We start from the raw sequence: 14,011 nt of genomic DNA, 5'->3' as shown, positions 1-14,011 counted from the left end.
CAAAGGGGGGAGAGCGGCCCGAACCCCAAAAAAAAAAAAAAAAAAAAAAAAAGATTACAGAGCTACGCATCACCACGATTTCCTGTGAACAGAACATGTCACCTAAGAAATCCTTCTGTTTTAAAAACTCACCTTAATGAATCTACCCACAATTTGAGACGTATATTTCGGCAGCTGTTGCACTTTGCCAAGCAGTATCAAAGAAACGAGAATATACTTTTTATATGCCTCCAGCATGATGTGACTGACAGCCATAGCAGGAGTGGCGATGGCCTGAGCAGGAGTGAAGACAGCAGGGGAGCTTGAATTAGGAAAAGAGCACTTATACTAAATCACTACCTTTTAATAACTCTAGCATTTACCCTTTGAACACATCCAACTCGCGGGCTTTGGTGTCTTCACCAAGCTGTGCGACTATCACCACTACCGAATTTCAGAACATTTTCACCCCCTAAAAAGAAACCCCAGGCCGTCAGTGGTCACCGCCCACCCCCCAACCCCAGGCAACCACTCCTCTACTTCACATCTCAATGGATTTGGCTACTCTGGACAGTGCACATAAATGGCTTTTTTCTGTGTGTGTGGCCTCGCTGCGTGGCTTACGGGATCCCAGTTCCCCAACCAGGGACTGAACCCAGGCCCTGGGCAGTGAGACCACGGAGTCCTAACCACTGGACCGCCAGGGAAGTCCCATAAATGGCTCCATGCAGTCTTTCGGGAGCAGCCTCGAGGTGACATTTTCAGGGCACACCCCTGCAGTGGCCTGCGTCAGGACCTCATTCTGTGTCATGGGCCCACAGTGCCCCACCTTCTGTGCACTCAGATCCTCAGCTTGCGGGCAGCTGGCCACGTGAGCCATCATGCCGCTGTGAACATTCACGTACGGATCTGAGCGCACATTTGTCTCCACTTCTCTCGGGTGCAATCCTGCGAGCGAAGTGCCAGGTCACTTGGAAGTTTTAGGTTTAACGTTTTGAGGAAGCGCAGAACTATTTGCAAAGCGGCCACACCACTGTACACCCCACTGGCAGTCACGAGGGCTCTGAACTGCCCACATCCTCATCGACACGTTACTGGCTCTCTTTTTAACTTCAGCCATCCTCGTGTGGCTTGATATCACACTGTGGTTTCGATTTGCATCTCCCTGATGACTAGTGCTTTTAGCCATCTGCCTATCTTCTTTAGAGCAATGTCTATTCAAACCCATTGCCCATTTCTAAAATTTTATTGTTGAGTTTTAAGACATCTTTGTATATTCCGGATGTAAGTCTCTTATCAGAAATGTGATCTGCCAATATTTCCTCCCATCCTGAGGCTGCCTTTCCACCTTTTTTCACCTGGATTCATGAGGGTTAAGAATTCAAAACTATCACGCCCAAATCAGCCCAAATGTTCCAAATCAACATCCAAGCCACTGAGCCTATAAGGCACTTCTGAGAATTATTCAACGGAAACACTCGTGCAAGCGCAGAACACAAGTGCCACGATCCACACGCAGCACTGCTTTAATGGCGAAGCACCATATCTGCTTAGAGTACCACGCCAACCGGGGGCTAGTGAACTGCCAGGGCCACATGTAGCACGGGGTAAGAGGAGGAGGCTACTTTCACTCTTTATATAATGCTGTGTGATCTGAATTTTTTTCACTAAGTACATCCTTCTTTTGGATTTTAAAAAGGCAGTAAAACAAAATCTGTGTCACCTCCTGAAATTAAGGTACTAATACTACCTGGAACTGATGTACATCATGAAGACACAGCGCCATGAAATAGACTGTCACGTGGGCAAAAGAGGGACTACGTGGATTATCAGGTAAAAGCCTTCTAGCTGTAAACGTAAACATGCTGTGTCTTTGACATTTCAACTCTCTGTGACAGACCACGCACCTTCCTGCCGCGTGCCCATGTCTCGGCACCCCTAGACCAGCGGCGGGCTCATCCCACCTCTGCTGGGCTGCAGAGCCACTGCGCGCGTTCAGTCGCTGCGGGTTGTGTGCTCGCAGTTTTCTGAGGAACTGAAATTGTGACCGTACGGTCAATGTAGTCCCCTGGAAGGTCCTACCTGACCAGTCACGTCCTTGAAAGGTATCACCCCTGCCAACAGCACCTGTGGTCACCCTGCCCTAGGCCCCCAGCAATGCTGGTCAGCTCCCGCTCACTGAGGCGATGCCCACTCACAAGTCTGTGCGGGGGCTTCTACAGCATCTCAAATATACCATGAGCTCCTCTGAGGCTTGGAATGTCTTTTATTACCTGAACATGTGCTCTGAATGAAACAACTTATGGACATGTGGCAAATTTATCCTAAAACACTGGTTTTAGCCAGTACTGTCTATCTTTGTTAGACCCTGAGTGAAGCTGCAGAGCTACGCAATGTCTCATTACACAGACACAAAGGTGGGAGGCACTCTTCACTGTGTACTCCTTCACACCCTTTGAATTACAGACCAGAAGAAGGTTTTATTTATTAAAGTAACAAAAACTCGGGAGTTCCCTGACAGTCCAGTGGTTAGGGCTCAGCGCTTTCACTGCTGTGGCCCTGGGTTCAATCCCTGGTCGGGGAGCTAAGATCCCACAGGCCACGCGGTGCAGCCAAAAAAAACAATGAAAGAAAGAAAAACTTAACCGAATGTCACATCTGGTTTCAGAACAAGAAGATGCGTCAAAGGTCACTCGGTTCCATCCCTTCCCCACACGCAAAGGAAGCTACAAAGTCAAGAGACACACAGAACTCAACCCAAACCAGACGGGGGTCGTGGCAAAGCCTGGTCAGCCTGCCCCACAGTGCCCATCCCTCCCCTGCCCTGCGCCCCTGGCCACAGGGAAACAGCCTCTGAAAGGACCCTCCCCTGCAGCTCCAGCCGCCAGCCTGCAAGTTCGTACGCCCCCGGGGGAGCGCCGACTACCTGCTCATAGAAGTAGAGTGCTCGCTCGAAGTTCTTCAGCCCGGTGTAGACCATCCCGCCGTAGTAATAGTAGCACAGGAAGTGCTTGGCCTCATAGGCCCCATTCTCTTTGCAGATGTCCACCATGTCCACGTCCAGGTACGGGAGGGCGGGCTTAAAGCACTTCGCCAGCAAACACAGCTGTGGAAAAATTGACATGAAGCCATCATTCTAGGTGCACTTCGGCTTTAGCAGAAAGAGCAAATTCGCAGATTCCGCAAAGTTCTAGAAAATAACTGGCTTTACATTTTATTGACTAAAATGATCTAAATGTCAGCACGTTATTCCATTTTCTTAGGCATTCAGAATACAATAGCATTTCTTTAGAAAAGACTAACCAGCTATGACATAAAGGGCTCCACAAATGAAGCAAAGCCCATCTATTTACAGATGCACAACAAGTGTGACCTTTTCTCTTCACTGACCTGGTGAAGTAAGAACAGTTTCTCTCCAATCACTCCTTTTCCATGTCTGAACCCTTCAGGTAAGTGTAGGGAATGTGCAGCTCAAGAAAGCAAGATCCAGCAAAGTTCTGTGTCTGGGTGATGCGGCACAGGGCACGCACAGGCACAAACTCACTGTACACCTGAGATCTGCAAACTTTGCTGTATGTACGTCACACCTCCATCACAAAAGTTTTTTAGAAGAAATAAAGAGGGGACTTCCCTGGTGGCGCAGTGGTTAAGAATCCGCCCGCCAATGCAGGGGACACGGCTTTGAGCCCTGGTCCGGGGAGATCCCACATGCCGCAGAGCACCCAAGCCTGCGCGCCACAACTACTGAGCCTGCGCTCTAGAGCCCGTGCACCTAGAGCCCGTGTTCCGCAACAAGAGAAGCCACCACGATGAGAAGCCTGCGCACCGCAACGAAGACCCAACGCGGCCAAAAAGTAAATAAATAAATAAAGAGAAAAGAGAGCACGTCTCCATGTGAAATTAGAACATGTGGTTGAAATAATCCACATACCACGTTATTCATTAAGGAAACAATCTAGATACCCCACAGGGACCGACTAAACCCATGTTATGGAATTCTCTGCAGCCGTAAAGCACTGACATGGAATCATCTCCAAGACACAGTAAGAAAAAAGCAAGGTACATAAGACATTGTATAGATTAGTATTTGTGTTTAAAAAACTAGAGAGAACAAATATAAACATATCTGCTTATATGTGCATAAACCATCTTTGGAAGGATGCCCAAGAAACTACTAATTCCAGTTTCCTTTGGAGAGAAGGGATGGGTGGCCAGTCAGCAGGTGGGAGACGGGCTTCATTATATACCCACCCCGCCTTGCCATCTGGGTTTGGAGTCACACAAAATAAAATAAATACATGAACAACACTTTAAAGTGTAAGAAGTCACCTGGTTCGTCCTCAGGTTCCAGAGCTCCTTACTGGGATCGTTAAGGTCACCAGCGCTACTCACCCCACCTGCCCCCACATCACGAGCTGACTAGCTGGGCCTCGGTCGATGGTTTGCGCTCAGTAGCCCCAAGATTCCCTTCCCAGCAACAGGGGCAGCTACACATTCCGAGGCTTAGAACACAGCGGCATCTTCACCAAGTCCAGCCGTGACTCGGGGCAACCCCTCGCTGCTCACCTGGCAAAGGTCAGCATGGACGGAGGTCAACTGGTTTGTGTTCATCTGCATCTTGTCAATGGCCTGCTTAAGGACGCCGATTCCGCGCAGGGGCTGTCGGAAAGGACACCTGTCAGCACGCTGGGTCCTAGGCTGTCACTTAGAAACGAAAGTAACATACTGATGGGCTCTTCTAAACCGCAAGAGGAGGGTCCCACAGCCTCTCACGAAACTTCTGCCCCTATTCAGTCAGAAAATGTTGTCTTAAGCCGTTTATTGTGATATGTAGAGTAATTCAGCACAACTTTTTAAATCATAAAGCCTTTTCTAATTACTGGAGATCAATAATCAAAAGCAACATTACATTCTCAAGAGTTCATTATACTTACAGCTAAACAAAGATTTTACAAATTATTCACAACAGATGAGACCTATGCTTAGGAGACTGAATTGTGGATCAGGACGTTGGCGTTGTCCCGCAGGGCAGTCTAGGTGTCACCTGCAAATTCTCTCCAGCAACCTCTCTTACCTGGCGGTAAACTGCTGTTGAGAGTGACACAAGCCCCTTTTACAGCACAAGGGGCGCCAGAATGGCAGCTCCAAGCACAAACGGACCATTTTCCTGCCCTGACCATGAATAACAAGACCAAGAACCACACGAGGTGCAGTCGGCTTCTGGAGAGGAGGTGTGACCGTAAAATAGCTGAGGAACTTAACATGTTTTTTCAGTAGAGACTTGGGATTAACCATCTCCCTCAAACAATAATTATCTAGTGCTCCCACAAAATACCAACTGGTTCTCTGTTTTCAGCCTCTTTTACACTAGTCTTAAAGTTGAATTTCAAATCAAAAAGAAACTTACAAATTACAACTTGTGTCAATAACACAAAAAATAAAGAGTTTACCAGATTAAAGGAAACTAAAGACACACAACAATGTAATTCAACCCGTGATCTGAGACTTTCTTCTGTTATAAAAGATATCAGTGAAACAACTGGCAAAATCGGAACCAGGTCAGATTTGCTAAAGGAGTCGATCCGAGCTCATCTCCTCATGTTGGTCAGTGTGCTGCAGTCATGTAAGAGAACGTCTTAATTTGTCCTAATTTTTAAGAAACACTCGCTGAGGCACTCACGCATCACATCTGCAACTTTCTTTCCGGGGCTCAGGAAAAAGAGAAAAGAACCAACAAGTATGGTAAGACACTAACAGCTGGGGGCTCTGGGCGTAAGACGCTAACAGCTGGGGGCTCTGGGCGTAAGACGCTAACAGCTGGGGGCTCTGGGCGTAAGACGCTAACGGCTGGGGGCTCCGGGCGTAAGACGCTAACAGCTGGGGGCTCTGGGTGTAAGACGCTAACAGCTGGGGGCTCTGGGTGAAGGGCATTTATGGCAATTAAGTATACTAACCTAACAACTTTTTTGTAAAGCTAAAATTATGTCATAATTGCAAGTTAAAAGGTTTAACAAACAAAAAAGCGGCATTTTACAGCACAAGGGTGCTAGAATGGCAGTTCCAAACACAAGCAGCAGCCTCCCCCTTGAGGCACCACTTCTGTGGTCAGAGCCCCACAGCGACCACGTACATCCGAGCACTAGGGTCTCAACACCAGGCTGGAACCCTTACATTGTGCAGGTTAGAGGCGTGCGAAACAGAGCTATAAATACTCAAATAACATTCTTACCTGTTTTCTTTCCACAAGTGCATTTGTTAGCTGATGGCAAAGCCCAGCAACTAGACACAACAATAATAAAATATTGAAAATATAAATGACTACAGGGCAGAATACATTCTGTGGAAAAGAAGAAAAAGCTGTTCCCCTTACAGGTGTCTGTTGCATAGCGAATGTGCTCCCCGTTACAAGTGCTGATGAAGAGCTGAACCTGTGAGAACAGCGTCTCGAAGTCAGGAACGCTGGGCATAGAAAACTTCACAAACCTACAACACAGAGAAAAGAAGCAACTTGTCCTGGCGTCTCACAGGGAAACGGAGAAGTCCGTCCGTCCTGCCTCCAATGCTCTGTGAAGTTAAAGGAGTCACAGTACTTTTAAAAATGAAGAACTGGAATCTGTGAGATTCTCCCGGCCTGGTTCTCTGCACAGTCAAGACACAGAACATGGACACAAATAGAGGTTAAGAAAAATATGCTTAAAAAAAGAACAACTTTTTACCCAGAGCAGTTAGGCAAGAAATAAAATGCAACCAAAAAAGAACTTTCAAAAAAGAAAACTCCGTCAAATGAGGCCAAATATCAGGTTGTTCTGATACTCGTGAAGTAACTGAATATAAACTCATAACCAACAATTTTTAAAAATACATTTCTTTTGCAGTCCAATGTGCTCAGTACTGCTTTATTCGCCTAGAAACCCACTGTGGGCTTTTCCTGCCTGAGCAGAACACACTGAAGCTACGGGCTGGCCAGAGGCCACGGCAGCGGCTCATGGTCACGGTGCTGCCCCAGGACCCAGGGGATGCTGGGTGACCTGGGAGAAAAACTAGCTGCAGGGCAGGCCCGGAAGGAGTGGAGTGCTGAGAAGAGGGACGACTCAGGCAGGTGACCCATGCCGAGCCACCTGGGAGATGGTGCCACCAAGTGCCATCGTAAACACCAAGAGGGGGTCGGAGAGGTTTCGAGGGAGAAATCACATAAGCTACCACCACTTAGACACTGCTTACACGTAAACTGCAAGCTCTTCTTTAAAAAAAACAAAAAACTGAATGGTTTAAACTCATTTCAAGAAAAATCAAATGGGTATTATCGCCTAATGACAATTTCTCCATCTTTCACTTTGTACTTCCATCTATATAGTATTACTTAACAATGCCACCTTACATCTGTAATCACACTTTCCAAGTATCAAAACGTGTCCAAACAATCTCATTTGGGCTTCACAATAGGTCAGTAAGGCATTGTGACTTCCATTTTATAAATAAAAATATGAAGCTCAGGGCCTCACACCTCATAATCAGCAGAACATAGATTCAAACCCAGGGGACCTGGAAACAAGGTCGGGGTTCTTCCCAGGTTTCCTTTAACTGATATACAACGTAAAACGCCTTCTAGTTTCAAACAGCTTCCACACACATCACCTCACTTGACATGCGCATCCGCGTAAGCTGACGTGTGTACAAATCATGCTTTCTGTTCTTTTAATCGGAAACCACAGGTGGCAGAAATCTTCCCCAGCCATCCCAACCCGCGGAACCTCCTGCAGCGGAGGCCCTGCTCCACATCTGCATCGTCTGAAGCAGTGGCTAAAGGCGGCTCCTGAGCCCTTGGGGTGTGGCAAGTGCAACTGAGGAACTGGATCTTTCACTTCACTCAGCCATAAAGATTTACATTCAGACAGGCACATGAGCTACTGGCCGCCCGTGTTCCGACGGCACCTTCCTCCTGACGCATACCTGTCTCAGAACCTCAGTGCAAATGGAGCCAGACCCTCACTTGAGGTCAATTTCTTCTCAGTTTACTTACGTTACCTCAACTTTCATAACAACCACAAAATCCCGATTTATAACACTACAACATCAAGAGAAAAGAATTCAACTGTCAAAGACACAGAGCCACAAGAGTTCAACAGACCAACTGAAATAACGTCAATTTAACTTGGCCCTAAAACAGCTTAAACTTGTACAGCAACTATAGCTTTTTTAAAAAGGGGGAAAAAAAAACCAGCTTAAACTTGTCTGAAGGGAATTGGAAGCCAGGCTGCTCTGGATCATTGGTAACTTCACTCGGTATAGCCCCTGTGCCCTGTTCTGTCACTCTTCCCTCTTTTCTTTCCGAGTTAGAAAATGGGGAGAATCCGACGGACTACGTGAATAGAAGTACTCAGATAAACGCAAATTACAGCGCCCTCAACTGAGATGGCCATTCATTTTTTAAAATACATTTCAAAACGTGTATAAACATAAGAGTTTTAAAAGATGATAAAACAGAACAAAATATAAAAGCACCTACTGTATAGCACAGGGAACTCTACTCAGTGCTCTGTGGTGACCTAAATGGGAAGGAAATCTAAAAAAGAGGGAATATATGTATAGTTGATTCACTTTGCTGTACAGCAGAAACTAACACGACACTGTAAAGCAACTATACCCCAATAGAAATTAATTTTAAAAAGTAAAATAAATAAAAATGAAAGCAATGATTAGCCGCATCGAGTTAAAGGTAACTACTACAACGTGACTTTAGCTGTGCAAAAGAGCTCACTGTCATTTCCAGGGCTTACTGAATACACCAAAACAACCCAAAGCCAGAAAGTGCAGCGCTGAGGTTCAGCATGCACAAACTCATAGAGGAAAACGCCCTTACAGAACAGCAAGGACTCCCAAGGAGTGCTCCTGGACATCCAGAGCCCCGAGCACGGTGTCCAGATGGGATAAGTTCTTCGCAAGGAGCTCCCCACTCTTGTTGATCAGTTCACAAAGCTGAGTCATTTGCCCTGGAAAACAGGAATAACACTATCATTCAGTTATACCACTAACCAACCAAAGGAGGTCAAATCCCAGACTTCACACCTCAGACCTGCAGGTGCCTGAAGGTGATTTCTTCTCCTTCATTTCCGACGAGGACCCAGAAGGGCCAAAGACGTCTTGCCTGCAGCCTCAGCACTAAACTTCCCACTTTCCTCTGGCCCCTGAAGGTTTCCCCTTTTCTCCACTCTCGCTTCCAGTCCCCCAAGCCAGCAGTGTTCACATCACCGCCAGCACCGCCGCACCTCTAGGACTATGACTTCACCTTACGGCTAAGCCTCTGGGTCCACTCCTTTCTCTTCCTCCACCTTCCCTCAGATCCCCACCATTTCCTGTCTGGACTCCACCGTCTTCCACGTCTTCCAAGTGGTCTGCCTCCTTCCATCTCTCTCGTCCAGCCCACAGCCCACGCTGCACCTGTCTGACCTTTCTGAAGTGCAACTCCCATCACACCCCTCCAAACGCCCCCTCGGCCCCGTCTGGCCTCCTGAGCCCCCCCTCACACACCAGCGTCCCCGCTCTCGCCTTAGGTCTCTGCACGGCTGCTCTCCAAGCTCAGTGCTCCCTCGCCACTCTTCCACGACCCCCACGACCCGACTCACTCACGTCAACGGTCAGCCCGGGCCCCCCCTCCCACGGCTCTCTGTCCCCTGTGCTCTCTGCATCCCCGGGATCCTGGGGTTAGGTCATTCACATGAACTCAGCAGGACAGTCGTCCCTTCCCCAGCTTCAGAACGCAGTGCTTGCCCAGCACCCAATCAATCAACAAGCAGCTTGTTGAATTAATCTAATTGACCCACCAATCTTTCCCCAATACCACAATATTATGCCTTAACAGCTAAGGTACAGAATCTAATTAGGCCAGAATTAGACTCACCGATTTCCCCCCAAGGAATTTTCTTTTTTAATTGAGATATAGTTGATTTACAATGTTATATAAGTTTCAGGTGTACAAGATACTGACTCACAATTCCTAAAGGTTATACTCCATTTATAGTTATTCTAAAATATTGGCTATATTCCCTGTGCTGTACAATATATCCTTATAGTTTATTCTATACATAGTAGTTTGTACCTTTTAATCCCCTACCCCTATCCTGCCCCCTCCCCTTCCCTCACCCCACTGGTAACCACTAGTTTGTTTTCTATATGTCAGTTTCTTTTTTGTTATATTCATTAGTTTGTTGTATTTTTTAGATTCCACATGTAGGTGATAACATGCAGTATTTGTCTTTCTCTCTCTGACTTACTTGACTAAACATAATACCCCCAAGGTCCAACCATGTTGTTGCAAACGGCAAAATTTCATTCTTTTTTATGGCTGAGTAGTATTCCACTGTATGTATATGTGTGTGTGTGTGTGTGTGTGTGTGTGTGTGTGTGTGTGTGTACCATATCTTCTGTATCTATTCATCTGTTGATGGACTTAGGTGCTTCCACATCTTGGCAATTGTAAACAGTGCTATGAGCACTGGGATGCATGTATCTTTCCAAATCAGTGTTTTCATTTCCTTTGGATATATACCCAGGAGTGGAATTGCTGGATTGTATGGTAGTTCTGATTTTAGTTTTTTGAGGAACCTCCATACTATTTTCCACAGTGACTGCACCAATTTACATTCCCACCAACAGTGCACGAGGATTTCCTTTTCTCCACATCCTCACCAACATGTGTTATTTGTGGACTCGTTGATGATAGCCACTCTGACAGGTGTGAGGTGCTATCTCACTGTGGCTCTGCTTTGCATTTCCCTGGTGATTATCGATGGTGTAGACTCACCCATTTTAATGGGTTATTCTGATGACAGACACCACGGCCACACTCTACTCCCACATCCTACCAGCTGTTTTCTGGTGACGGTGGAGGGTACACATAAGTCCACGGGCATTAACCTCTCAAGTTTCCTCCTCAACAGTTCTCGTTCACATTTTGAACTTCAAGCTACCCATACCAGCTACTTCTATTTAGTAACTGAGTGATTTTTCCTATTAAAAAACACTTAGGGGCTTCCCTGGTGGTGCAGTGGTTAAGAATCCGCCTGCCAATGCAGGAGACACTGGTTCGAGCCCTGGTCTGCGAAGATCCCACATGCCACGGAGCAACTAAGCCCATGCACCACAAATACTGAGCCTGAACTCTATAGCCCGCAAGCCACAACTATTGAGCCCACGTGCCACAACTACTGAAGCCCTTGCACCTAGAGTCCACAACAAGAGAAGCCATCGCAATGACAGTAGCCCCCGCTTGCCGCAACTAGAGAAAGCCCGCGTGCAGCAACGAAGACCCAACGCAGCCATAAATAAATAAACAAATAAAAATTTACTAAAAAATAAAATAAATTTAAAAATTTTAAAAACACTCAAATGGTATAATGCTTAAAAAATCCAAGCGACTGTAGCCAGGAACTCTGATAATTTCTAGAGCTTCTTACTATACTTTAAAATTTTTACCAAAAATAAACATTCCCTTATTATCACACTCACTGCAAAACAATAACAAAGAAAGTCCGTGATCTCATTAGGTATCACCTTTCACGGTAATAATACTAGTTGAACTGGGAAATATCAATACCAACTCATCATCACGTTGTTAGAGATCTCTCTGGCAGGAATGAAATAGCTTCTTTGCAGTGATTTGAATCACCCACAATTAAGCATTTCAGTCCATGATTTTCCCCCAATTAAATAACTAATCCTGAGATGAGACCTAAGAGAAATGCTGGGTCACCCTGAAATCATAAGGCAGTCACTTCGTGCAGGCCAAGGGGAGACACACCTAAGGGCCACAGGGTGCGTGTGAAATGAACCCAACCAGATGGGGGCCAATGAAACGTCCTCTAATCAGAGAAAGCTGGGACATTATGCCATTCCCTTCACTTAAGGTTCATGGGAGAAAATTCTGAATAAGAGCTGAGGAAACAAGCTCATTAACGTTTGCTATTCGGGGAGCATGAGGCACAAGCACGAGACACAGGGGCAGGGCAAGTGTCCTGTGCCTCTCTGTACGGCTCCTAAAGCAGCGACTTGCACAGAGCGTGTGTGCAAAGCTTTCAGATAAGTGATCCTGCTTGATGCTCACGACCACAGCCCTAGTTCTGTCTTGTAAATAAGGATACTGGCCCGGGGAAATTAGGCGGCTGGCACACCGAGCGACCGAGACAGGACTCCAGCCCAAAGCTTCTAGGCACACGGAACCGCGGGAAGGAGAAACTTAAGTCCGTGGCACGAACGAACGCATGGATGGCTTCTTCACGCCTAGAGAATATGGCTCACCTGTGAAGCCAACTCCTACCAGTAACGAGAGAAACGAGACAGAACCGCGCCCCACACCTGAGCAACCTCGGGGCAGCGCCTGCCCACGGAACTCAGGAGAGAAGCGTGCCTACCCGAGGTCACGCAGCTCCTGCAACTTTAACGGTTCCTCCCTCTCAGTCCTGACAACTCGGCGGAATAGGGCCATTTCTATTCCACGAGTGAACAAACAGGGTGGGGAAAGAGGCCTTACTGCAGCGGCCAACTACTTTAATTCTGGGCCCAGGGCTCGATACGCAGGTGATGAAACGAACGAACCAACGGCATGAAAATTAGGAAGAAAATTAACAACGGTCACAACTCCACCCGCAAGAGGGGAGCCTGGAGCCAGGGCCCCCGGGGGACGTGCGCACCAAGCCGCGAGGGGCCCCGCCACGCGGCCAGGTCGGGAGGGGCCGCCGGGAGCCGAGACCGAGGGGGCACCGACGGCGGGGGGCGGAGGCCGGGTGTCGGGACCAGGGCGGAGAGGGCGCCCAGCTCGCGCGCTCGTCAGCCCCGGCCCAAGCGCCGAGACCCCCGGGCCAGCCCGGACGCAGAGTCGCGGCCTGCGCCCACCGCCTCACCTTGGGCCGACAGCTGGCGGACGCTGTTGACGAACTGCTCCAGGGCAGACGCCATGTTCCCGGCGGCGGAGGCGGCGCACGCGGGACGAGGACCGGCGACCCACTGGAGGGCCTCGAGGGCGATGACGTCACTTCCGCCGCTCAAGCACCGCGAGATCTCACCTACCTGGGACCCGGCTACTGTTTCCATGGAATCCGCTCTGGGGATGCCACGCCGGAAGGCAGCTTTCTTTCCCTTCCGTCTTCGTTCTGTGCACACGCGAAATCGCTCCCTGGGATAAACGGGGATGGTGGGCAAAGGAAGGAACAGAACTCCTAGTTAGGCACATCCTTTCCGGATTTTGTTGGGAATGGCTGTCCCGTGTAACACCTTGCCAAATCCTCCAAGCCCGGCTTAATTGCCACCTCTTCCCTGAGGCTTTTCCTGCGAGGTAGTAGTCCGGCCAGGCAGGCAGCATGCGGTCAAATCCCTTGTCTACCACTTAGTAGCTCTGTGACTCTGGGCAAGTACCTTGGCTGTCCTCTGCCTTGTTTCCCCATCTGTACAATTCCCACGATAAACCACGTAAAATACTTATGGTTGGAGGGGAGTGATGTGAAGTGGGGCTGCTGCAGGATAGACAGGGACCACGTCAAGTAAGCTGTGTTAAAGATACTGGACTTTTCCCCGAAAGATTGGGACGCCACGGAGAGTTTGATGCAAGAGAGCGGCATGATCAGACTTGCACTTAGAAAGGGCTGTCTGACTTTACATGGATAACCTCAGAGAATCATTTAGGAAGCTATTACAGTAGTCAGTCGATATGAAATATAATAGTAAAAATTGTACCTTGAAATAGAGATGGAAATAAATTGATGTATTTGGGACAAGTATAGCTGAATGACTTTAACACTTGTACTCTAGGATGGAGCTGTCCCTGAATGCTGTATGGCAACATTCGGTCCTCAAACAGAAGACGGACATTTTGAATTATAGGACACATTTCCATGGAAGTACATGGATTTTAATAAAAGCCAAAAATGTTGTGAGAAGTTAAACATTACAATAATTCAAAATAGCCGCAGCTACTAGTCCTACTTTAAATTTTGTTGCCTATTTAGATTGTGGCATCTGTTCTCAAAGTGCGGTTCCTCAG

General features: G+C 47.6%; 1 protein-coding gene across 1 annotated transcript in view; it reads right to left on the bottom strand.

The window, feature by feature from the left end:
• The window catches only part of COPS3 (COP9 signalosome subunit 3), a 23,263-nt gene extending 10,258 nt beyond the window's left edge, over positions 1-13,005 (bottom strand). The window contains exons 1-7 of the mRNA XM_024753217.1: positions 12,876-13,005; positions 8,840-8,969; positions 6,350-6,462; positions 6,209-6,258; positions 4,546-4,638; positions 2,906-3,085; positions 133-273 (exon numbers count right to left, since the gene is read on the bottom strand). Of these exons, the coding sequence (XP_024608985.1) occupies positions 133-273; positions 2,906-3,085; positions 4,546-4,638; positions 6,209-6,258; positions 6,350-6,462; positions 8,840-8,969; positions 12,876-12,930 (762 nt within the window). The 5' untranslated portion in view covers positions 12,931-13,005. The remainder of the gene's footprint in view (positions 1-132; positions 274-2,905; positions 3,086-4,545; positions 4,639-6,208; positions 6,259-6,349; positions 6,463-8,839; positions 8,970-12,875) is intronic.
• Positions 13,006-14,011: the final 1,006 nt, after the last annotated feature.

Source organism: Neophocaena asiaeorientalis, unplaced genomic scaffold, assembly GCF_003031525.2.
Source record: "Neophocaena asiaeorientalis asiaeorientalis breed wild unplaced genomic scaffold, Neophocaena_asiaeorientalis_V1.1 scaffold540, whole genome shotgun sequence".
Lineage (NCBI taxonomy): Eukaryota > Metazoa > Chordata > Mammalia > Artiodactyla > Phocoenidae > Neophocaena > Neophocaena asiaeorientalis.
This window is presented reverse-complemented; position numbering and strand designations above follow the sequence as displayed.